This window comes from Rattus rattus, chromosome 9, assembly GCF_011064425.1.
Source record: "Rattus rattus isolate New Zealand chromosome 9, Rrattus_CSIRO_v1, whole genome shotgun sequence".
NCBI classification, from domain to species: Eukaryota; Metazoa; Chordata; class Mammalia; order Rodentia; family Muridae; genus Rattus; species Rattus rattus.
In genome coordinates, this window is record NC_046162.1 from 74402899 (window position 1) to 74429037 (window position 26139).

General features: G+C 48.3%; 1 protein-coding gene across 1 annotated transcript; it reads right to left on the reverse strand.

The window, feature by feature from the left end:
- Positions 1 to 11129: 11129 nt before the first annotated feature.
- Cd300a (CD300a molecule) lies at positions 11130 to 24189 on the reverse strand. The gene is made up of 7 exons (XM_032912506.1): positions 23885 to 24189; positions 20378 to 20719; positions 19480 to 19600; positions 15544 to 15641; positions 13704 to 13741; positions 13216 to 13323; positions 11130 to 11965 (listed from the first exon to the last, which is right to left on the reverse strand). Exons 1-7 carry the CDS (start codon positions 23949 to 23951, stop codon positions 11804 to 11806), a joined length of 936 nt encoding a protein of 311 aa, XP_032768397.1. The 5' UTR covers positions 23952 to 24189; the 3' UTR covers positions 11130 to 11803.
- Positions 24190 to 26139: the final 1950 nt, after the last annotated feature.

Genomic DNA, 26139 nt, shown 5'->3' on the forward strand with positions numbered 1-26139 from the left:
AAGGCAACTCCTAAGACACAGCAGAAGGCATCAGATCTCATTACAGATGGCTGCTGGAATTTGAATTCAGGACCTCTGGAAGAGCAATTAGTGCTCTTAACCACTGAGCCATCTCTCCAGCCCCCAGGGCAACCCTTATAAAGGACAGCATTTAATTGGGGCTGGCTTATAGGTTCAGAGGTTCAGTCCATTATCATCAAGGTGGGATTGTGGCAGTGTCCAGTCAGGCATGAGGCAAGAGATGCTGAGAGTTCCACATCTTCATCTGAAGACTGTTAGCACAATACTTCCAGGCAACTAGAATGAGGGTCTTAAATCCCACGCCCACAATGTCATGCCTACTCCAACAAGGCCACACCTATTCCAACAGGGTCACACCTTATAAAAGTACCACTCCTTGGGCTGAGCATGTACAAACCCTCATACCCAGTGAGAGCAATGTCAAAAACAAAAACAAAAAACAAAAAACAAAAAAAACAAAGCAATGTGTTCCTCAGGCCATTTCCTTCTTCCTTCCTTCTTCCTTCCTTTCTTCTTTCTTCCTTCCTTTCTTCCTTCCTTCCTTCCTTCCTCCCATTGGACAAAGTCTATTTATATACTCTAGGCTGACCTTGAACTTGCTATCCTGCCTTGAGGTTGTGGTTTAAAACTTTGGAGTCAGCCATCCTTCGCTAATCTTCTGAACTGACGGTTGAGGACTAACTTAAAATATATTCCATCGGTAAGCATAATTAATTAATTAGTTAATTAATTGAATTTTTTAAGGATGGGGGGTGTATAGATGACTTTGCAGCTGCTCCTCCAGTAGTCTTACCCACCACTGAGCCTGGTTCAGTGATTCCTGAATTTAGCTAAGAATTTAAAGTAAGGGATGGGCATAGTGTGGTGGTAGAACGCTTACCAAGCATAGTCATGCTGTGGAATATTATGGGATGGTGCTGTGGCTCTTACATGAGAATGTAAAATAATATCTGAGACTTTTGTGGTATGAAAACACTAAGGGGCTGGAAGGGGTTCTGGGGAGGGGAAGACTGACATCCACGTGGCTGGGGAAACATGAACATGAGGACCACATCTACGTGAATATGTGCAAAATGGCCCGGTAGAGTCACAAGCCACAGAACCACATCTAGTCAATGACAGACCACATATGTGATGTTGGACCTCAAAGAATGTCAAGAGATGACAATTACTCCCTTATGACGTCAGAGCTGCCTAACATTGTCGCAGAAACCATTACTTGCGGGTGTATAGTGTGGTATGAACACATCTACAGCCTTGCCAGGAATATAAAACTATAGTGTGTGGGATTGGAGAAGTGCCCCTGTTGATAATGTGTTTGCCTTGCATGTTCCAAGCCATAGGTTTGGTTCCAACACTGAAAAACAATAAATCTGGTCATGGTGGGTCATGTAGAGGCAAAAGGTCAAGGTTATCCTTAGCTACGTAGCAAGTTTGAGGCTAACCTGGGCTATGTGAGACACTGCCTTAAGTATATACATATATGTGTGTACACGTATGCATATATAAATATGTTTTAAATTAAAGTGTAATCTCTCTATTTACTAAGGTTTTCTGTAAAATAGTTATATAGCAGTCTTTTACAGTCCTAGTTTATCACGTGTATATGAGTGTGAGTATGTTTGAGTGTGTATATGAGTGTGTGTGTGTGTTTGAGTGTGTATGAGTGTGAATGTGAGCGTGTGAGTGTGTGAGAGTTGTGTGAGTGTATATGTAAGTGTGTGTATAAGTGTGAGTGTGTGAGTGTGAGTGGATGTGACTGTGTATGAGTGTGTGAAAGAGAGTGTGAGTGTATATGAGTGTATGAGTGTGAATGTGAGTGTGTGAGTGTGTGAGAGTTGTGAGAGTTGTGTGAGTGTATATGTGTGTGTATAAGTGTGAGTGTGTGAGTGTGAGTGGATGTGACTGTGTATGAGTGTGTGAAAGAGAGTGTGAGTGTATATGAGTGTATGAGTGTGAGTGTGTAAGAGTGTGTGTGTGTGTGTGTGTGCGCGCGTGTGCCATGAGGGGCACACGCATGCCACAGCATACATGTGGAGGTCAGAGGTTAACTTTACAATGCCAGTTCTTTCCTATATCCACATGGTTCTGGGGATCAATCTCAGGTCAACACACTTACACAGCAGTAAGCTGAGCCTTCTCACTGGCCCCATCATGTTTTTATGCATTACTTTCTCTTGTGCTTAATCTAATCTCACGTTGTCTTGTTCATAGTGGCCCTAGGAGCATTATGTGCTTGTGTGCTCCCTCTCCCTCTCCCCCTCCATCTCCCTCTCCATCTCCCTCTCTCTGTGTCTCTCTCTGGGTGACTGTCTTTGTCTCTGTGTGCATGTGCATGTGTGTGTGTGCAGGTGTGTAACAGGTTAGTCTAGCCCACAGGCTTGTTTAATCACAATGGTAAACTGTCCACAAACTCGTTTCTCAGAACCTGTCCTCACTGTTGAGTGACATAGCACTGAATCTTCCTGTGCTTTGAATGTCCTCTCTCGGACTCGCTTTAAAATTGTTTATATTGTTTAGTTTGTTTTCAGAGACAAGGTCTCACTCCATAGCCCAGCTGCCCTGCAATTCACTTTGTAGCCCAGAATAATCTCAGACCCTCTGTGGTCCTTCTGCCTCGGATCACTGGCATGAGCCACTACAGCTGGTCTCAGGTTGAATTTAATTGCCACTGTGATGGCATTGGGAGGTAGGCATTCTACAAACTGGCAGCCAAGCCTTCAATACACAGGCCTTGAGGAGACTTGGCTTCTCTCTAAGGACTTGTCTCCTCAGTAGTGAACCAAGCCCTCCCTGGGGCCATTTCTACCCCACTTTGTTCAGGGGCTGCCCCTGGCCCCACTCCACATGGGACCCCGTCTCTAGCTGGTCTCATTGACCCGCAGCCAATCTTCTCAAGCTCATGGCTTGTAGTTGCAGTCACGGGTCAGTGTCTTTTCTTTATTTACTTTTTACTTATTTACTTTACAGCCAGCTCATTGCCCCCTCCCCATCATCCCCTCCAACAATCCTTCTTCTCATCCCCTCCCTTTCTCTGAGCAGGTGGGGCCCCCTGGGTATCCCCCCACCCTGGCACATCAAGTCTCTGTAAGGCTAAGCACATCCTCTCCCCCCAAGGCCAGACAAGGCAGCCCAGCTAGAAGAACGTATCCCACACAGAGGCAACAGTTTTTGGGTTAGCCCACCCCCAGAGCCCCTGCCCCCTACCACCGGCTCTAGTTGTTCAGGACCCACATCAAGACCGAAGTGCATATCTGCTATATATGTGTGGGGAGGCCTAGGCCCAGCCTGTGTATGGTCTTTGGTTGATGGTTCAGTCTCTGAGAGCCCCTAAGGGTCTATACTCATGGATAGGTAGGATTAACCTAGCGAAAATGGCCATCTTACCGAAAGCAACCTACAGATTCAATGCAATCCCCATCAAAATTCCAACACATCTTTTACAGACCTTGAAAGAGCAGTTCTCAACTTCATATGGAAAAGTTAAAAACCCAGGATAAAAAAAAACAAAACCAAAAACAATTCTCAACAATAAAAGAACTTCTGGGGGAATCACCGTCCCTGATTTCAAGCTGTACTACAGAGCAATAGTGATAAGAACTCCATGGTATTGGTACAGAGACAGACACGTTGATCAATGGAATTGAAGACCCAGAAATAAACCCACACACCTATGGGCACTTGATTTTTGATAAAGAAATCAAAACCATTCAGTGGGTTATAGTGTCTTAAAGCAACACAAATTTACCACCTTACATCTCTGGATCGAAATTCTTAAATCAAGGCGTTGACGTGCTGTTCCTCCTGCTGCCTCTAGGGGGAGTCCCCTCACTTACCTTTTCCCGTTGCCAGCGATCCCCTGAACTCCTTGGCTTGTGGCCCGAAAGTCCATCTTCAGAGCTATCCATCTCCTTCATCCTTCTCCGCCCTGGTTAACAGCTACCACAGACTCTCTTCACACTCTTGCACACAGTTGAAAATACCTTGATAATTCGGACTCATTTTACCCACACGCAGAGTCTCACTCAAAGTCCACATGCCATCACCGAAGGAAAGTATCTTTTAACTAAAATATATCATAGGTTCTGGGGATTGGGACAAGGACCCAGTTGGCCGATAACCTGGATGAATAGGAATACTCCAAACCCCCTCTGTCTCAGGGTTCCCCTTGCTGGGATAAAACACCATGACCAAAAGCAATGTGGGGAGGGTTTATTTCACATACACTCCCTCACCACAAACCATCACTGAGGGAAGTCGCAGAGGGAACTCAGGGCAGGAGCCTGAGGCCGGGGCTGATGCAGAGGCCGTAGAGAAGTGCTAACTTACTGGCTTGCTCCTCTGGGTGGCTCAGCCTGCTTTGTTATAGAACCCAGGACCATAGCTCAGGGATGGCACCACCCACTGCGAACGGACCCCCCCCCCCACATCAGTCATCAATCAAAGAAATGAACACAGGCCTGTCCACAGACCAGTCGGGCGGGAGCATTTTCTCAATCTAAGTTCCCTCTTCCCAAACGATCTGGCTTGTGTGGAACTGACTTAATAGTCAACACACCCTCCCTCTGGGGGGGATACTGTGTCGAGCTACACTGAGCAGGTGAGAAAAGAGCTTATGCGGTACAGTGAGATTGCAACATGGAGTACATGTGCCATAGGGGACGCGAGGTGCCATAGGGCAAGAGAGTCAAGAAAGGTGAGGGTTAACAGGAAGGTCTGGGAGGTTGTAAAACCATGTTGAAGCAATGGTCCTGGGCTGCAAAGGTCAGTATTAAGGTGGAGTTGGTGCGAGGCTGGACAGACAGCTTCTAGGCTGACGCTGTGCTGCAAGGGTTCTTTGTGCAAGGTCATCATGACTTGTGTGCTGTGGTTTGCGCAGCCTTTGGTGACAGTTACTGTCATCACGGGCGTCTACGCCTTTCGTGGATGTCTCTACTTTGATGATTGCATCAGAACAGATACTGAATGTTTAACACTTGAAGTGCAGTAGGCCCAGGTGAAACGGAGGCAGGAGAATAGCAAGTTCAAGGCCTGCCTGAGTTACATATTGAGTATAAGGTCAACCTGGGCAGTTTAATAAGACTCCAGTCTCTTAACAAAACAGTAAAGAGGGGGTTAGAACTAGGACATGGCTGAGTGGTAGGGTGCCTGGTTAGCATCCTTGAAGCTCTGGGTTCAGTTATCTGAACGACTTCCCTCCTCCTCCTCCTCCTCCTCCTCCTCCTCCTTCTCCTCCTCCCTCTTCCCTCCTTCTCCTTCCTCCCCCTCCTCCTCCTCCTTCCCCCCCCTCCCCCCCCCCCCTCCCTCCCCCCCCCCCCCCCCCCCCCCCCCCCCCCCTCCTCCCCCCCCCCCCCTCCCCCCCCCTCCCCTCCCCCCCCCTCCCTCCCCCCCCCCCCCCCCCCCCCCTCCCCCCCCCCCCTCCCCCCCTCCTCCCCCCCCTCCCCCCCCCCCTCCTCCTCTCCTCCTCCTCCTCCTCCTCCTCCTCCTCCTCCTCCCCCTCCCCCTCCTCCTCCTCCTCCTTTCTCTTCTCTTCTTCCTCCTCTTCTGTTCAGACTGCCATATATATACATATATATGTATATATATCTTTTATTGATTCTTTGTGAATTTCACATCATACACCCGAATCCCTGTGTCTTCATACCCTCCCTCTACCCTTGCAACCTCCCCCTCAAAAGAAAACAAAAATAAAAAAATTAAATGAAACAGAAACAAAAAAACCCATCCCACAGTGGAAGCTGTAGTGTGTTGCTATGTGTCACACGGAATTCCGTTTTGACCACACTTTTGCAAATGCTCATTGCAACGAGTCATTGGTCTGGTTCCAGGCCCCTGGCTTCTGCTACACTGTCAATACCTCACCAGGACTTCTCAGAGAAAGGATGGGGATTAGGACATAGGTTACTGGGTGGACGGGTTATCTCAGGAATAGGCTTGTTGGGAGCAGGGTACGGTGGCACGCGCTTTTAATCTCAGCATTCAGGAAGCAAAAGCAGGCAGATCTCTTGAGTTTTGGGGTCTACAGAGTGAGTTCCACTATAGCCAAGGCTACACAAAGAAACCGTGTCATTTTAGAGAAGGAGGGGGAGGAGGAAAAGGAGAAGGGAAGAAAAGAAAAGGCCCACTGGGCCGATGAGATGGCTCAGAGGCTATAGGCACTTGCTGCCAAGCCTGAGAACACAAGTTCAATCCCCGAAACTTTCTTGGTAGGAGAGAACTGACTCCTACCAACTTGTCCTTGGATCGCTCCATGCACACCTTGACACACCTTGGTATGTGGGCACACTCACGTGTGCACTCACATACACAAGCAAACATAATTAATTTAGAGATGAAATGTATCTGTTTAAAATTATTCTCAGTGTCTGCTTTGCATCTCTTGCCCTGTTTGGATCCCATCCTGCCTGTAGACCTGCAGAGCCCCCATCATCAAGAAGGTTCTTACCCATTACAGCCTCCTAACGTGACCCTCCCAGACTCCAAAACCCTAAATTAAATAAACCTCTTTCAGGGCTGGAGAGATGGCTCAGTGGTTAAGAGCCCCGACTGCTCTTCCAGAGGTCCTGAGTTCAATTCCCAGCAACCACATGGTGGCTCACAACCATCTGTAAAGAGATCCAATGCCCTCTTCTGGTGTATCTGAAGACAGCTACAGTGTACTTACATATAATAAATGAATAAATCTTTAAAAAAAATTATTAAATAAACCTCTTTCTCCTAAAAATTTCCCAGTCTCCAGTATTTTGCCCTTGATCTTAGTCAAAAGGTCAAGAAGCAAGGCAGAGTAGACTAAGACAATGACTTCTGTTAGGGTTCGACATAAGTGACTCCATTTTGATCTGACAGATGATTGTGCACGTGCGTGCACACACACACACACACACAAGTGCTCCCCAGAGATGTTGGAGAGCCCTGAACGTGGCCGCCACCACCTTGAAGGCACAGCATGTGTAACTGCCACACCTATGAGACTTTCGAACACTCACTCCCCCCTGCATGCTCCCTTCATGCCCCTAGCATGAAATTCTGTCCCACCTGTAGGTGAGGGGGTGCTGGAGTGCATAGGAGGTGGAAAGGGAGCTGAAGTAGGGGAACTCCATGCGTAGAGATTTGGGGGAAACCTGCACCTATAAGGGAGCAGGACTTTCACTGGTACAACTGTTTGGAGGGGGTCAGCTAGGATCCTGTAAGTAGCCCTTCACCCATGCTCCTCACCAAGCCAGACTGGAATGCAATTGTTTCTTTGGGTTGAGCCCCACCTGGGCCGCTAGATGTTCACATCTCCCCAGGAAATGCTCACAACATGGCACCATTGAGATCCTTGACTGGCTGGACAAGGCTGCCTATTCTTTTTAATATTTATTTATTATATATATAAGTTCTCTGTCGCTGTCTTCAGAGGGCATCAGATCCCATGATAGATGGTCGTGAGCCACCATGCGGTTGCTGGGATTTGAACTCAGGACCTCTGGAAGAGCAGTCCGTGCTCTTAACCCCTGAGCCATCTCTCCAGCCCGAGGTTGCCTATTCTTGATGGAGAAAGTGTTCCCCCATGGGGATGCTGGGTACAGGCCATCCCAATTGACTCTTTCTCCCCCTTCACTCTAAGCACAGGCTAAGGACGATATGAAATCCATCACCTTAGCTTTTCATCCATCAGGGCAGTCAACCCTGATGGCCATTTTGTGTGTATGTGTGTGTGTGCATGCAGGCACATGTGTTATGGTTGGAAGGCAATCTGAGGTCTCAGTCCACACCTTTCACCTTACTCGGGACATGATCTCTTGGATACTCACTCCAGCACCAGGCTGGCTGGCCTCCAGGCTTCAGGGACCTGTTTAAGCAGGGCTGGGATTACAGGCTCTCTCGCTACATGTCCTACTTTTTCATTTGTAGAGAGAATATCTTGTGTAATGTACGGATGTATCACTTGTCAATTAACAAGCCTATGCGGCCTATGGCTTAGGAAGGAAATAGGAGGTGGAACATCTGGGAGGGACAAAGAACTGTGGGATAGAGCCAGGTGCGGGAAGATTTGCCTGGGAAGACAGAACGAGACAGATGCCTGATACCTGAGCACAGGTAACCAGCCACATATGTAGCAGAATGTAGGCTAGAATAAATGAGATATTTTAAGTTATATCTAGTCATGGAAGAGTCTAGCTATATGACCAAGGTATTTGTAAATATCTTTTGAGTCCGAGCCTCATTTCTGGGAACATGGGGCTCGGAGGAAGAACCAGGTCCAATGACTACATTATTTTTTTTTTAATTTAAATGATTATCTGTAGGGGGTGGGATGGGGGACTCATGCGCCATGGTGTGGAGGTCAGAGGACAACTCTAGGTACTCAGGCCTCTCCCTCCATCTTTCCATGAGCTCCAGGCACCAAACTCAGGTCGCCAGACTTGTATGGTAAGCATTTCACCCACTGAGCAAACCACACATCCAGCTTTTTACGTGGGTTCTGGGGATCAAACTCAGACCCTTGCACTTGTGTTGCAAGCACTTATACCCACTGAGCCTCCTCCCCGGCCCTGATGGCCAGTCTCTAACATAAATGTGGAGCATCCAGCTTTTCAGTTCTTCAACAGGAAGCTGTTACATCCGCTTACTGAGGACTGCGTCTGAAGAGGTCCTCCTCCCTGCCCACAGTCCTAAAGCAGAGAAGTGAGTGGAGAGAGGCATATCTATACCCCTATAAACCCAAAAGTCTATATAGGGCAGGAGTTTTGTCCTATGTTTCCCTGTGCCCAGCCTTCTGCCTGTTGTGAAGCAGGTCCCTGAATGCTCTACAGGAAGTAGATGAAATATTGAGTGGATAGATGTATGGATAGATGGGTGGGTGGATGGATGGATGGATGGATGGAGGATGGGTGGATGGGTGGATGGATGGATGGGTGGATGGGATGGACGTGGATGGATGGATGGGTGAATGATGGATGGATGGATGGATGGATGGATGGATGGATGGATGGATGGATGGATGGGTGGATGGATGGATGGATGGATGGGTGGATGGATGGGATAGGTGGGTGGATGAGTGAGTGGGTGAATGGGTGGGTGGATGGATGGATGGATGGATGGATGGGTGGGTGGATGGGTGAGTGGGTGAATGGATGGGTGGATAGATGGAGGGATGGATGGGTGGGTGGATGGATGGATGGATGTGGATGTGATGGATGGATGGATGGATGGATGGATGGGTGGATGGATGAATGGATGGATGGATGGATGGACGGATGGAAGGGAGGGAGGGAGGGGGGGTGGGTGGGTTGGATGGATGGATGAGTGGGGGGGTGGGTGGGGGGGGGGGGGGGGGGGTGGGTGGGGGGGGGGTGGGATGGGTGGGTGGATGGATGGATGAGTAAGTGAGTGGATGGATGGATGGGTGGATAGATGGGTGGATAAGTGGATAGATGGATGGATGGATGGATGGATGGATGGACAGATGGATGGATGAATGGATGGAAAATGGAGAGATGGAAGGATGGATGGGTGGATGGATGAGATGGATGATGGATGAGATGGATGGATGGCAGATGGATAGGGATGGATGGGTGGGTGGATGAGTGAGTGGGTGAATGGGTGGGTGGATGGATTGGTGGGTAGATGGATAGATAGATGAATGGATGGCTGGGTGGGTGAATGGATGAGTGGAAAGGTGAATGGATGGGCAAATAAAGGGTTGAATACGTGGGAGAATGAAGGAAGGAATGAAGGAATGAATGAAAGCTGCCCTTGGGATGATCTGCCCCAGGCAGCAGGGAGAGGAAACAGGAGAGGAGAAAAAGTGAAGGAAGAGACCTGTCCATAGAAGGAGAAAACCGCCTCTGGCTGAACACTTGGCATGTGGGCCACCCCACAGTAAGTGACTCACACCAGGAAGCAGGGCTCTCCTTCCCTGCCCATCCCTGCCAGTTGGCAGTCTAGTTTACTCACCCAACTAAATCTTTGTACCTGAGGGTTGGTAGGCCCAGCACTCTATTTTCAGCCACAGCATCCCCACCCCCACCCCTTAAGACTCTTAAATCCCATCTGCATGATCCAGTGCCCACTGCTCTTTCAAGTGGAAAGATCCATTGATAGGTTTGGGGCTGGGACCTGAGACAGAGCTGAGAGCAGGCCAGGGTGCTCTGTGAGCTGTACCCATCGTCCCTACAGCCCCTGACACACTTCCCTCACCATAGAACCTGGCTTTGTGTATAAGAAGAAAGATATCCATCTGTGTATGTGTGTGTTTCCCCTTTTATGTTTCAGAACATAAGTACAAGGAGGGATGAGTCATGGCTGTGCATACCACAAGCACATGTGGAAGGTGGGGTACAGCTGAAATCTAAAGAATTCAGGCTGGAGAAGAAACTCACGCAGGATGCCCTTCCTGCTTTGATGATAATGGACTAAACCTCTGAAATGTAAGCCAGCCCCAGCTGTCAGAGTTGCCTTGATCATGGTGTCTCTTCACAGCAATAAAACATTGACTGAAAAGTCATCCTTGACTACATAGCAAGTTCAAATGCTAGCCTGGGCTATTAAGAATCCTGTCTTTCTTTCTTTCTTTTGTTTGTTTGTTTTTTTGTTTGTTTTGTTGAGTCAGGGTTTCTCTGTGTAGCCCTGGCTGTCCAGGAACTCATTCTCTAGACCAAGCTGGTCTCAAACTCACAAAGACCTGCCTTCCTCTGCCTCCCAAGAGCTGGGATCAAAGATTGCCACCACCACCCAGCAAGAATTCTGTCTTTTAAAAAAAAATTCAAAGAAATCATCAATAGCCATTATCCTACCACTCTTTGCGGACAAGTTACTCTTGGAGTTGCTTCTGGCACAGTGTTAAGAGTTATAAGAAAAATCACTTGGGCAGATACAGCTTTCAAGCCGTTGGTGGCTACCACAGCCTGGAAACACAGTCACCTTTGGATTCAAGTTTTAAATCACCCTGGTAAGAAAACACCCTTAAGTGTTCCATGGGGAACACCAGTTACAACTTATGCTCTCCAACCCAGTGCTGGCGCTTCCCAACCCCTTGTACCCCAAAGACTCCTCTGACTTCAAAGCTGGGCTTTCATATGGGGCTACAGGTATGTAACAGGCATCATTTAAACCATTTCTTCTCCCTTTAAAAAGATATTATAAACTTTATTTCATCTTTTACGTAAGAGTCCAGAGAAGCCAGATGCTGTGTCATACACCTTTAGTCCCAGCACTCGAGAGACAGAGGCAGGCAGAGCTCTGCGAGTCTGAGGCCTTTCTGGTCTACAGAGTGAATCCCAGGATAGCCAAAGCTACACAGAGAGACCCTGTCTCGAAAAACCGAAAAATAAAAATGAGTCCAGAGGAATTTGCCCCTGACCTTGGCAGCATGGTTCAGGCTCCTGTCCTCAGAGCATAGATTTCTTTTTCTGTGAGATGGGGGAGCTGATGGTTAGAGCCTCCATGACTCCCCTTTCTGTGTAGTCTCATAGGTCCTTGATGGTTCTCCACTTTCCCAGTGACCACAGATGTTCTTCCTGGACTGACACTACAAGACTAACACAAGTGCCATTCTATATGAACCGTGTCACTTCCCAGAGCCCCAAAGGAGTAGCATCTACATCTTCCACAACCAGGGGCAGAACGAAATGCAGGCTAAGAGGAGAGAGCCACAGGGATGAGACTCTGTACCCACAGAGCCCTGGCTCCTGCTCATCTTTAGTGAAGCCAGGGAGGCTCACGACATTGAAGGCAGCAGCCAGCAGGGAGCTTGGGGACCTGGTGGTCACCATTGAAGGGATCAGATGACAAGGAGTCACGGGCGAGGGTCAGAGAGACCTTTTCTGGGCTTCTGGATCTCACTGTACTCTGTTTTTTGGTCCGGAGATTGACAAGGGGGATCCCCATTGGCATGAGAATCCTGCCTCTGAGAGTCGAATACCACGGATGTATAATGGAGCTCTTCCTGAGGTAATGCCTGTAAAGAGAGACCCCAGATTCAGGCCAAGACAAGAGCACATATCCCAGCCCTCATCCGCCCAGAAGTGGACTCACTGCTCCACCTGGTCAAGCCACCGTGGAAGTCCCCATGCTGGGTATATCATGGCCATCATAAGTGGCCACAGTGGTAGAACACTTCTAATGTCACAGGCTGATTTGTCCCAAGGAGGAAAGAAAGTCAGCTTCTAACCAACAGGTTTGCAATCATTAGCTACCAGGTGATGCCAGGTTGTTGCTGGTCCCATAGCTGGGAAGACAGGAGGGCATGTCACATGATAGAGGACTGGGCCTTCCCCATGCAAGGCTAGGCACCCTTTAACTATAGACAGACAGCTGCTTAAAATGAGGACACTGGGTTTCCTGCCCACAACCCACCCTCAAAAGACAGATATAGGGCTGGAGAGATGGCCCAACAGTTAAGAGCATTAGGTGCTCTTCCAGAGGACGGGGGTTCAATTCCCAGCACCCACATGGCAGCTCACAACTGTCTGTAGCGCATTTCCAGGGGATCTGATGCCCTCACACAGACTTATACACAGACAAAACACCAATGCACATGAAATACAAATAAAGGAGTCTTTTTTTTAAGACACTGGCACAAGTGAAGGGAAGTCATAGCTTCGGGTCATCCCGAATGGATGTGGGACAGAACCTCTCGTCATCCCCCATGGTGCAGGATCAGAAGCCGTGGTCGAATGGGGTCAGACTGGGCTCACTCAGATGAGTCACTGTTTCAGCATTGTACGTCCCCTATCTCCTGTCATCAAACTATGGCATCCCTTGGGGCATCAAATAAGGGTTCAGAAGGCTCTGAGCCTGGGCAGGGGGGGGGTCTTCTCAGAAAGCCTTTGACGCTTGTATCTTTCTCAGCTTCTGTTTGACCCTCCCTGTAAAATGGTGGGTCTTGGACTCACCTCTAAAGCAGAATTGATACCAAAAAGATGGGGGGAGAGGGGACCGACACAAGGCAAAATTACTAGTTTTGATGTATTGACTGTCAGGACCATAGATACTGGCCACTCCTAAAAGTCCTACTTCCTACTCCTAGCGACAATGATGCATGGCTCTTCTAAGGGTCTTGACTCTCGCTGAGTCTCCACCTGCCCCATCTTCTGTATAGCTGCCTGAGCCAGCAGCCCATCCCCCCTGCTGCCCATCCCCATCCCTACGAGGTACCCTTACATGGCCAGGATCCTCACGCCAAGGGAGCCAGGCTCCCCAACTCACCAGTGTGCTGTATTCCACCTCCACCTGACTTGGTGGCACCGGCTCTTCCCTCAGGGGCAACGTGTGCAGCTGCAGATTCACATACTGGGACTCACTCTGCTCCTCGGCCTGCAGAAGGTCAAGAAGTATCATCTGTGGAGTCCCTCCCTCCTGACCCTCCCCATCATCCCTCCCACTGCCCTCCTTCTCTGAATATATCCCCCCCACACTACACTCTGGGGGTCATAAAGGCATCCCACTCTTCCCCCACCTTCTCCCTGTTCTCTCAAGGACCCTCCCTTCCTCAAGGTCCACTGTCCTGGCCTGAGGGGAACACATTGGGCAGAACTTGGGACGAGAGTTGGTGACTAGATCTCCAGGTGCTGGTCTTCCTGTTCTGGGACAGTTCCATCTCCCTGAAATAGACCGCTCCCATCTACCAGCCCAGGAGCTCCCCCACAGGCCTCGTCTTACCCAGTCACCTTCTCCTCCTGCCGAAACTCCCTTACCTGTCTGAGGTTCTGGGACAGCTCTGGGTGCTTATCAGCTAGAGGCAGGAAGAGAAGGAGGAGGTGAAGCTGCAGACTAATGAAGACAGGGGTAGGGGGGTTGCTGCTCTGAGAAAGGCTTTCTCTGGAGACTTCAGCCATAGGTCTGGGATTTCTAGAACCTTCAACATTAGTGGAAATGCTATATATAATATGTTAAGTGCAAAATTACAGGTTTAAATGGAATGAAGTTTTCGTTCTTTTGTTTTGTTTTGTTTTTGAGGCAGGGTCTTGCTATGCTGTCCAGTGTGCTCCCCCACCCCCTGGCGCTGAGAACCGAACCCAGGGCCTTGCACTTACTAGGCAAGCGCTCTACCACTGAGCTAAATCCCCAACCCCCCAGTGTGCTCTTAAACTCTCCCCTAATCCTCCTGCTTCAGCCTCCCAAGTGCAGAGAGTACAAGGACGACCCAACTTTGCCTGGTTAGGAAGCAAGATCTTTAGGAAAACACATAAAGGGCCGGAGAGATGGCTCAGAGGTTAAGAGCAGTAGTTGCCCTTCCAGGGGACCCGAGTTTGGTTCCCAGCACCCACATTGATCATCCGACTGCCTGTAACTCCAGCTCCAAGAGGTCTGATGCTCCCTTCTGACCTCCAAGGGCTTTCCACATACATGCACACACACACACACACACACACACACACACACACACACACACACACACACACACGTACAACACACGCATATATAAATAATTAGAACATGGAAAATTATTTTAAAGAAATCACATAGGCATAATAAAAGGCCAGAAGGAACTCGCACGCCTCTACCACAGTGGCTTACTTTCTGGGTGATTTCTTTTTGTTTTTTGTCTTTGTTTTCAAGACAGGCTTTCTCTAGGTAACAGCCCTGGCTATCCTGAACTCACTATGTAGGCCAGGCTGGCCTCTGCCTCCCAAATTAAAATTAAAAGGTGTGCACCACCTCTGCCTAGCTCTTGGTGGTAGGATTTTGACTTACCATGTGCTGTTTTGGTTTGATCTGTTTGTTTTTTTCAAGACGGGGTTTCTCTGTGTAGCCCTGGGTGTCCTGGAACTCACTCTGTACTAGACCAGGCTGGCCTCAAACCCAAAGAGATCCCCCTGATTCTGCCTCTCCAGTGCTGAAATTAAAGGCGTGCACCTCTACCAGCTGGTTTGTTTTGTTCTATGAGACGAAGTCTTCCCTATGTAGGTAGTGCTGTGTGCCCTTGAACCCTGAAATCCTGTTACCTTTGTTTCCCAAGCGCTGGGATTAGATGAATCAACCCACCTCATATCTTTCTTAGAAAAGAAGTGTAGGGCCACAGTGTTTCTAGGTGAAAGGGCACCCAAGGAATGTGCTAGGACTCACAGAACTGGGGTTGTTCAGGTTGGGGAAGTCCCATGTGGTTAGTGTGGGAGCAAAAGGTCAAGAGGATAGAGGGTGGTGGGAGGGGGCGGGGAAGGGAGCCTAAGGTTCCTTCCATGTGACCAAAAGTCACAAGACGTGGGAAGGGGCAAGGCAGGCTGGACACACACTCTGGAGGCCTAACAGCCCTGCAGTCTCTTGAGAGTGTGGGAAGCCATGGAAGGTTTTAACCAAAGATAACACAGCTCCAAGGAGCAGCCACTCAGGCCCCAGGAGAAAGGCTTCTACAGAGCTACCTCTAAAGTCTGTAATCACTATGCCCAGGGACACTTCTGGAGCCCGCCATCTAGGGTCACCTGGCTTGTGTGTGCTTAATGTGCCTGTTCTGAGAACTGGGGACAGAGCAGGAAGGTGGAAGACTGTGGCCAGAATCCACCTACCCTGGAGCAGGGACATAGGGGACTAACTCACCTTTGACTGACCGCTTCTGGAACATCCTCCAGGCCAGCAGAGAGGTCCCCACCAACAGCAACAGCAAGAGAGCTAACACGGACAGCAGCACTGGGAGACTTTACAGGGAGAGAATAGTTTATTCAGTGCTGGGAATCGAACCCAGGGCCTCTACACAGCCCCTGAGTATATCACAGGCCCTGCCTTTCAAAGCAAATACATAAAGTCGAATGTTCTTTTAAAAAGGAATCTGTGAGATGACTTTGTGGATAGGAGTTTGCATGCAAGCCTGAGAGGTCATAGGTTCAAACCCCAGAACCCACAGAGAAAGGAGAGACCTGACTCCTAGAACATTGTGCACATAGGAACACTCGCTCACATACAATAATAATCTTTAAAACTTTATAAAGCTGGCAGTGCTGATCCACGACTTTAATTCTAGTGGTTAGGAAGCAGAGGTAGGTGGATCTTTGTAAGTTCAAAGCCAGCCTGGTCTACACAGGGAGCTCCAACCTAGCCAAGGCTATGTAGTCAGACATTATATAAAATTTATTTATTTATTTATTTATTTATTTATTTATTTATTTATTTATTTATTTATAGGTCCTGGAGAGGTGGCCCAGTGGTTAAAAGCACTGACGGCTCTTCCAGAGGTCCTGAGTTCAAATCCCAGCAACCACATGTTGGCTCACAACCAGATCAGATATTCCTCTTCTGGTGTCTGAAGACAGTGACAGTGTACTCATATGCATAAAAGAAATCTTTTGGGGGCTGAAGAGATGGCTCAGCGGCTAAGAGCACTGACTGCTCTTCCAGAGGTCCTGAGTTCAAATCCCAGCAACCACATGGTGGCTCACAACCATCTATGATGATATCTGATACCCTCTTCTGGTGTCTGAAGACAGCTACAGCATACTTACATATAATAAATAAATAAATCTTTAAAAAAAAAAAAGAAATCTTTTAAAAAAACTTTTATAAAGGTCAACAGCATAATGACTTCTGTATCTAAATCTCTCTCTCTCTCACACACACACACACACACACACACTCATGCACACAGATACATGCACATACATAGATACACACAGATACATACACATACATAGATACATACATACCCAGATACATGCACACACACACAGACTGCACACAAGCTTTCAGCCCCAACCAAGCAGGGCCCTGCCTGCCGTGATTGCCTGCAAGTGAACCTCTGAACGCAGCATGCTAGGGTCCTGCATCTTGCCTTGTCTTGCATCGTGGCTCTTGGTTGGCAGAAAACTTATAGGGAGGTTTCCAGGTGTGGGACAGGGAGGAGAGGACAGGCCTTGGACCCTGGATCCTAGGAGAGAGGCCATGTGCAGCCCAGGATAGCTTTGAATGTGGACAACACATTTGTAGACCACGACATCATGTCTCGATCTCCAAAGGTTGGACATCCCTGCCCAGTGCTGGGGAATTTGCTAATAGGAACATCTTTGTCGTTTGCGGATACCATAAAACTGGTACATGAAGGAGTATCCAGGCCTCGGTCTGTGGAGCTCATGCATTTGGCCCAACACCAAATTGTAAATTTACTTAAAATAAGGTGAGGTGTCTGGAGCGGTTGGGGTTTCGCTCTTTAGGTTTTGTTTGTTTTGTTCTGTTTTCCTGATATTTTTGTACCTTGATTGCATGGGTCTTGGGTGTGAACTTTATACATAGCAGTGCTGTGTTACGATGTCAAAAGCCTGTACATAGCTAAGAGGTGAGGTGACAGAATGGGGCTCCCCACCAGGAACCAATGTGGGGTCAGAGATGTGACAGGGGCCCTAACTGCCCAACCTCCAGGGAGGGGAGGGGATGGAGATCAGCTCATCCACACGCCTGAGATACAGCCCATGGTGCCTACTTCATGAGACCCCAGCAAAATCCCTGGGAAGGAGCTCGGAGGAACTCTTGGTGGAGACACACAAGAGAGGGCGATGCATGCTGAGCCTGCAGAGATAAGAGAGCTCCGAGGCTCTGCTTGGGAGTCTCCCAGTCTGCCTTGCTGTGTCTTCAACGGTCTCCTCATGATCTTTATCGTTTATGATAAAACCATTTCTGTCCGCAATAACGCCAGTGAATTCCTGAACTCAAGGGGGTCATGGGAGCCTCAACGTTTCTAGCTAAAAGCGAGGAGAACAAGTGGCCAGAGCCTTTAACCTATAGGATCCATGCTAACTCCAGTTGGTTCCAGGATCCATTTGCAGCATCCGTGGGGTCAGTGCAAAAAGTCTGAACCCTGGAAATCGTGGGCGACCGCATGCAGTTTTCTTGGGAGAGTCTGCAGACATTTTCAGATTCTCTGTGGAGCTGGTGTCTCCCTAGTTTCTAGAATGTGGAGTCATGTGAGCCTGAGCCCAGCCCTTCATCTCTACACGAGTTACATGACGGCCGAGGCAGCATGCTTAGCTCTGAGCTCTAGTTTATGTGGATTGAGGTCTATATGCAGGTGAGGGCAGGCACAGATAAGGCAAGACCTGTGATTGGGCAGTGAAAAAGAAAGGCGGGGCAGTGTTTTTGAAAGGTGGGAGAGGGGTTGGGGATTTAGCTCAGCGGTAGAGCGCTTGCCTAGCAACCGCAAGGCCCTGGGTTCGGTCCCCAGCTCCGGAAAAAAAAAAGAAAGAAAGAAGGTGGGAGAGATAGGAGAAGAAGGAAAAGAAGATGGAGGAGGAGAAGGATGACCTGGACCCGTGTGGCCTTAAATAGCCACAGGTAAGGGATGGATCATTACAGGACAATTTGTCTTCTCTAGGTGGGCTGTTTATATCAATAGCAACTGGCTCTGAGATTTTCATGTGGACATTTTGTGGAGTGAGAACTTACTGATATTAATCTGACTGATAAATTACAAGCTTCTAGACTTTTGATTTTTGTCGGGTTACTAGGAGTTGGGGCGGACGCTGGGAATGTAAGCAGAGTCCAGAGCAGAGAGCTACATGATAGGCTGTCTCTGCATGTGCCAGCGACCCGCCATGGGGCTAGCCATGGAGGCAGAGAGACCACCAAGGACAGAGAGTAGCAGGAGGTAGCGTGGTGTGGCGCCTGGAACCATCTCGCTATTAATTAACATTTACTGCTACAAGTTTATTCGTCTGAAAAATAGCATGGTAGGATGATTTGGATCAGATTGGCCCCCATAGGCTCATTCATTTGAATACTTGGTCCCCGGTTGGTAGAACTACTTGGAGAGGATTAAGAGGTGTGGCCTTGATGGAGGAAGTGCATCAATGGTGGAGGGGGGAGGGGCGGTAGGGGTGCTTTGAAGTCCCAGAAGCCCACAACATTCCCAGTTAGCTCTCTCTGTCTCGTGGCTGTGTCTCACGAGGTGGCTACTGCTCCGGAAACATGCTTGCCTGTCTGCTGCCACGTCCCCACCATGACGATCATGGACTCTAACTCTCTGAAACCGTGAGCCCCAAATAAACGCTTTCTATTTTAAGTTGCCTTGGCCATGGTGTTTTTTTTTTTTTGTTTGTTTGTTTGTTTTGTTTTTTTTGTTTTTTATTGCAGCCACAGAAAAAATAACTACGGCGTGTGGTGACATGAAGATCTTCACGGGGTACAAAAGAGAGTGTTCTGTGAAGCACCGAGCCATGCCTGACAAGGATGTCACCAACCCTTTTTAATCTGCTCTCCTCCCCCCACTCCCTGGGTCCTCCTAAGCCTGAACTCACCCTACCTTCAGCATAGGCAGGCCCAGAGTGGTCAGTGACCTATGACCTTCTTACCTGGACTACAGCCCAGGGTCTAAGAGGTTCTAGCCATCGGTGTATGACATGAGCACGTGACCATGATGCCTACTTAAGCTTCACCTTCACGTCAGGAACCAAGGTGCCTTACCCCAAGCCCTCAGGCTTCTGGCAGCCCTTCTCCTAAGGAGACAGCAAAACTGGGGTGATCACCTCTGAGTCAGGAAACAGAGCTCCTCACCTCAAGCCCTGGGGCTCATAATCTTCATGGTGCCCCTCTGGGATGAATCCTTGGGTGGGACCATTGGTAGAGAATCTGCTGGGCACCACAGTTGTCTCTCGTGTTGTTCCTGGAGATGAAACTATAGATAAGACCTAGTTAGTCTCCTCAGATTCTGCTAGTTTCTGAGGGATTCCTCCTTCCTTCCTCCCTCCCTCTCTTCCTTTCTTCCTCCCTTCCCTCCTTCCCTGTTTCTTCTTCCTTTCTTCCTTTTCTTCTTTACTTTTTGAGACAGGGTCTTGATATGGAGTTTATAGCCCTAGCTGTCCTGAACTTGTAATCCTCCTGCCTCTACCTCCTGAGTGCTAATACAGTACCCTAATCAGCTGCCAATGGGTTGTTTTTGAACAGCTATCACACCAAAGGAAGGATTGGGTGGGAGGATCCTAAATCAACTGATCATTTGCATGTGTGACACAGCTGCCACCCCCAACCCACCTGAGGCAAAACCAAACACCAGCTCTGCTCCCCTTCAGCCTCAGCCACATGCTGCCAGAGACAGTTAATCTGGTGTGTCACTAGTAAAAGCTTCCTCTGAACACAGCACTGTCACCATCTGTCCCCTACTGACCTCTGCTCATCCCCCAACACACCCATGAACTCTGTCTGGTTTTCATGGTTCAGCTCCACAGGATAGAGAACTCTGTTCTGGCCACACTCTGCCTTTCTGCCTCCTGTCCCCTGACAGACCAGCACATTCCTCCTCACAGGAAGTAGTTACTCCAGGATGCCTCCTTGGCTGTTGCTCTGTCCCTGACTGCCCCTCATCACACTTAACGTACTCCCAGGCTCTGAGCTGATTCCTGCCTGGAAATTCCTGCCGCTTGCAACTGTCCTGGTGCTCATTACAGGAACTTACCTGGGATGTTACCTGGGACCACAGACAATTCAACCTTGAAGGACTTATCGATTCCCAATGGTATATCCACCCCACATATGTAGGTGCCTGCATCCTCCAGGGTGAGGCTCTCCAAGGTCACTGTGAAGGTGAGGTTGTCTGGATCATCCCTGATGGACACTCGGCCATCCCTAGATTCTTCTAAGCCTCCGGTCTTGACAATATCTTCGCAAAGTAGAACAAGCGACCCTCTACACCAGTATTTGTTATTCATCTTGAATCTCTCCTCATAATGACAAGTCACGTTCAAGGACTCCCCCACAGTGCCTGTCACACTGCTGAGGCCATGAAGAGGGACACAGCCTGGAAAACACAAACCTCCATTCTGCACCTCACAGCTGATGAGGAGGAAGGCCTCCAAAAGCTCCACCCTCCATCCCTTCACCACCCCTTCTCCCCTGCTCCTTCCTTCAAACTTGATCCTCCAAGTCCATGTTTTCAAACTCAGCTTTGGGCATCTCAGGAGCTTGGAGAATAGCCACACCCCCCATTCCCCCACCAGAACAGAAGAGGTGGCCGGCTGTATGCCCAGCTCCCTCAATGCCCTTATGACCCTGTGACCAGGAAGAGGAGTTAGTGGGAAGGGCAGGAAAATGGGAGAATTTACTCTCTAAACCTAGATTTATCTCGCTGATTTTTGAGGTTCTGTGTTTTTGTTTTTAAGGTTTTTTCTTTAAGGTTTATTATATTTATGTGTTTGTGTGTACCAGTGTGAGTTAATATGCACCACACACATACATGCAGGAGCCCATGGAAGCCAGAAGACAGTGTGAGAAGCCCTGAAACTAGAGTTATAGGTGGTTGTGGGTAGGCATGTTTTTAGCCAAATGCCGGTTTCTCTGCCCTTATATCGTTTCAATCCAGACACTACATTGCTATGTTTATTCTTGGAAGCTCTTGTCTCGAGTTTGTATAAACATTGCTCCTCATTTGTTCTCTGCCCTGCCAATAAAAGCCAACGAGCCAATACAGAGCTTTGGAGAGAATAAGGTGGGACTTCCCATCCTAGGAGGAAGTGAAAGGGAGTCACAAGGAAGGTAGAGAAAACATCAGGAGAGGAGAGTTGGATCAAGAAAAGACAAAAACTCAAGTAACTTGGGATCATTGTCTGGGAGGAAACCTGACCAGCTTGGAGGTTTAGAATGGAGTAATACTTGCTCAGTGTCTGACTCAGGGCAATTTTAATAAATCTCGGTCTCTCTGTGTGGTTATTGGGGAACTAGCAGAGGTTAAGGAATAACTGCTGCTGTACTCATTTTATGAATCAATATTAATATAGCAATAATTCTACAGTTGCAAACCACTATGTGGGTTATGAAAACCAAACCCAGGTCCTCTGGAAGAGCAGTCAGTGCACTTAACACTGAGTCACCTCTCGCTGTTTTTATTTTAATTATGTGTCTACGTGTTTGTGTGCAAGTATGTGCATGGGGGCACAGTGTCTACAGAGACTAGAAGGAGCATCGAGTCCCACTCATTTCTGCACCTCCATTCATCTCTGCACCCCCAGCTCTGGGGATACACAGGTAAATCAAATCCAATTTTCAAATAGGTGCTTGGAATCCAAACTCAGGTGCCCACTTTCTCCGATAAGCCATCTCCTGAGTCCTGACGTGCTTAATAAGTAAACACCAGTTCCCAGCCCTCCCGTGCCTTTCCTGGCTTGCAAGGATGGCTCCCCACCCCCCAGCAGATGGCTGGCTTTCTAACTTTCCACCTCTTCCCTTAGCATGGCACTTTCAAATCCCCTTAAACCCTAAGGGAGAGGGGTGGAAGAAAACCCAAACAAATAAAAGGAAAAATAACCAAGATAAATTTTTTTTCTTTCCACCTCTTCCCTTAGCATGGCACTTTACAAAGCCAAATCCCAACCCCCAAGATAATTTTTTAAAAAACCTCTAAACAAATAAAGATGGCTCAAAAATAACTCCTCTTTCTAGCCTGAGTTCAAATCCCAGCAACCACATGATAATTTTTTTTTCTGGTGTGTCAAACCTCTATAAATATAAAGATCTTTTAAAAAAAAAATGCAAAAAAAAAAGTGTAAAATCAGACTGGAGAGATGGCTCAGTGTTTAAGAGCACTGACTGCTCTTCCAGAGGTCCTGAGTTCAATTCCTAGCAACCACATGGTGGTTCTCAACCATCTGTAAAGGGATCGGATGCCTTCTTCTGGTGTGTCTGAAGACAGTGTCATTGTACTCATATACACGAAACAAATAAATCTTTAGAAAAAAAAGTGTGCAAACCAAGATGAGACCAGTGGCTTTCTTGCTTTCTTTCTTTCTTCATTTATTTATTTATCTTGATACAAATTGTTTTCTACATAATCCTGGCTGGTCTGAAACTGACTACATAGAACAGGCAGGCCTTAAACTTACCTAGATCTGCCTGCCTCTGCCTCCAGAGTACTGGGATTAGAAATTGTTTCCCTTTGGGGGTGTGGCTATTGGCAGGTTGCCCCAGTGGATGACCTCACACCCATGTGCATAGAGATAATGCTAATAATTCCATGGTTATTTTTTTAAAATACAAATAATACAAAGCTGGAGGGAGATGTGTCGAACGGACTTGAGGGAAGTCAGAGGGAGGTCAGATATGGGCAGACAACATTGTTCACATACAGTGAGATTTTTCAAACAATAAAAAAGAAGTTTGTGGTGGTGCACACCTTTAATCCCAGCATTCTGGAGGCCAAGAAAGGCAGTCTCTGAGTTCAAGGACACCCTAGTCCACATAGTGAGATCCAAGGCTAATCAGAGAGACCCTATCCCAAAAAGAAAATGGAAAAAGAAAAAAAAAAAAGACTAGCTGCACATGGTGGTGCACATCTTTTAATCCCAGCACTTGGGAGACAGGGACAGGCAGATTTCTGAGTTCCAGGCCAGCCTAGTATACAAAGTGAGTTCCAGGAGAGGCAGGGCTACACAGAGAAACCTTGTCTTGAAAAACCAAAACAAAAGAATGGAAGGAAGGAAGAAAGAAAAAAAGAAAAGAGAAGAAAAGAAAAGAGAGAAAGATGAATGGAAGGAAGGAAGGAAGGAAGGAAGGAAGGAAGGAAGGAAGGAAGGAAGGAAGGAAGAATGATTAAATTTCTTCACACACATAAGCACCAGCACGTGCCTCTCAGGGCCTCTCAACCTGGCCACTGTCCACTCACACTGGTACCACTGCCCTGACTTTCTGACCTCCTGCTTTTTATTCTAAACCATCCAAAATTCCTCTGGGCACCCCTCCTGGGCAGCCACCAGCCCCAAGTTGTGTGACTTGTTCTTTGTTCTGATAGCTGGATGCATAGCAAGATCCTGGTACCTTCCCCCCTTGGTCATCCATCTAACATGAAGGAGCAGCTGCCACACTCTGTGCTGTGCACAGAGGAATCCTGGTTCCTGTGCCTCGCACAGCATCTCCCTGAAGGCCCCCAGCGTTCCAGGAAGACACCCCCGTCCTTCAGCAGACGCCTCCTTACCTGGAACCCAGAAAAGCAGCAGCAGCAACAGCGTGGGCAGCCACACAGCTGAGGCCAGCTGGGTCATTTCTCCCACACATGGGTCACCGGCAGGCAGGCCACAGCTGGACGCTCCACGGTTCAGCCCAGCAGGAGGACCCGGCCAGTCTCTGAGACACCCACTTCTGCTTTTCTTTGTGTCTAGCTGTTTTGATTCTGACTTTTCTTAGTTCTGTTCCTGGAGCTACGGAGAAACTGAAACACTCGGAAGGAGCCCAGGCGAGCTGAGGAAGCCGGTGTGAGGCACGGATCTCATGACCACCAGGCTGCTATCACAGCCTAATGACCCCTGCTTGCGTCTAGCTCAGGGTGCAGGGCCAGGCTTCATTCTGATTGGTGTCAAGTCACTTCTCATTTCCTTGTGGGTAGGATGGAAGCTTTGTGGAGAGGACGCTTTCAGACCTGCTGGCCCTGCCTAGTTGGTGCCCACTGTGAAGGTAAAGCTTTCCTGGGAGCTCTAGGACTGGACCCCCAAAAGTTCATGAAGGGTTCCTGTTATTGGGAATGTGTCTTCCATTCGACCAGGGGCTCTCCAAGTTGTGACCATCTTTATTGTGTAGCCCCACTGAACCTGAGCAAGGACCCAGAAGTCTTTCTCTTTTCCACAGAGACACCAAACATTCACGAGGGTCCTGTGAACCCTTCCAGCTCATACAGAATGGCACAAAAGTCCAGGAAACTCTGATCTTAGTGTAAAACAGGCCACCTGATAGCTTGTTATTATATTATGCTAACTAGATAGTTATCATATAATAGTAGTTGTTGGGCCCTACCTTAGTGTTTCCCTCCCCCCTCGCTGAGCCTTTTAGCCTGCTATAGCAAGAAATTGTTCACACCCTTGGCAGCTGCTCTTAGCCCCTGATTTGGGGCTGGGATTTTCCATGGCACCCTTCCTCCCCACTGAGCCTTCCTGCTTGTTGTTGTTAAGAAGTTGTTTATGCCCCTGATTGGGCTGGAACTTTCACCACACAGACTTTTCCCGTTTTCCTGGTAAGGGATTTTCACCTGCCTTGTTGTTTTCCACGGCTTTTGCCTTGGGTATATAAGGAGATCTCAGTAAAGCCTTGGTGGTACTCGCTGAAAACGGGTGACCCGTGTACGTGTTTTCTTTCAATCCCGCAGACCTATGCCCGATATTCATACACTGGCGGCACAGGCGCCGACAAGTAGTTATAAACCCACGGGCAGCCCTGTGACAATGATGAGCCCAGCCCTTCCAGATCCTCCTGAGCATTTCATGGATTCCTCCTATTGCTACAATTGTCCCCTCGAAGACACTTGCTAGTTACGGCGCTAGACGGGTGGAAGACAGAGCTTGGTGATCCTGAGGAAATTTCTCTGATGGTCAGGTACAGGGGCACAGCCCTATTATCCTACTCCGGAGGCTGGGGCAGGAGCATTGCTTGAGCCCAGAAGTCTGGAGAGAGTCTGTTTTAACAACAAAACACACCACCCTGTGACAGGGATGACATCATAGGTCAACTAAAGATCAGCAGGAAACTTGGAGTTCTAGATATTTACCTTTGTCTGTGTCCCATGGCTGTGAAGAGACACTAGGGCCACAGCAACTCTTATTTTAAAAAGGCGTTTAAGTGGGGCTGGCTTACAGTGTCACAGGTTTAGTCCATTGTCGTCATGATGGGGAAACATGGTGGGCCTGCAGACAGACATGGTGGTGGAAAAGTAGCTGGGAGTTCTATATCCAGGCCATCAGGCAGCAGGAAGAGAGACACTGGCCGGGATTGGCTTGGCCTTTTGAAACCTCAAAGCCCACTCCCAAGACAGTTTCCTTCAATGAGGCCGCACCTCCAAATCGTTTCAAATAGTGCCACTTCCTGGTGACCAAGTATTCAAATCTATAAGCCTATGGGGGTCATTCTCATTAAAGCTACCATCATACTTCTAAAATTAAAAACAAACAACTAAAAATATTAAGCTGGACATGGTGGCACATGCCTTTAATCCCAGCACTTGGGAGGCAGAGGCAGGAGGATTTCTGCGAGGCCAGCCCGGTCTACATGGTGGATAATCAGAGCTACGTAATGTGATCCTATCTCAAAAAAAAATGAAATAATAAACATTTGTGTGTGTGTGTTTCTAAACTCCCTCCCATAAAAACTTTGATACCAGAGATACAGCATACCTACATCTATCTACACTTGTAATTGTTCCTCTGGATTTAAGCCAACTGCAGAATCCCACAACCTGGGAGGCTG

Bases quoted from the DNA above. Each gene is read 5' to 3' on its own strand.
- Cd300a (XM_032912506.1), bottom strand. From the start codon at position 23,951: ATGACCCAGCTGGCCTCAGCTGTGTGGCTGCCCACGCTGTTGCTGCTG. The intron at 20,720-23,884 runs GTAAGGAGGCGT...TGTGTTTTCCAG, and splicing joins GCTGCTTTTCTGGGTTCCAG to GCTGTGTCCCTCTTCATGGC. The intron at 13,324-13,703 runs GTAAGGGAGTTT...GACCTTCTGCAG, and splicing joins TGTCCCAGAACCTCAGACAG to GCCGAGGAGCAGAGTGAGTC.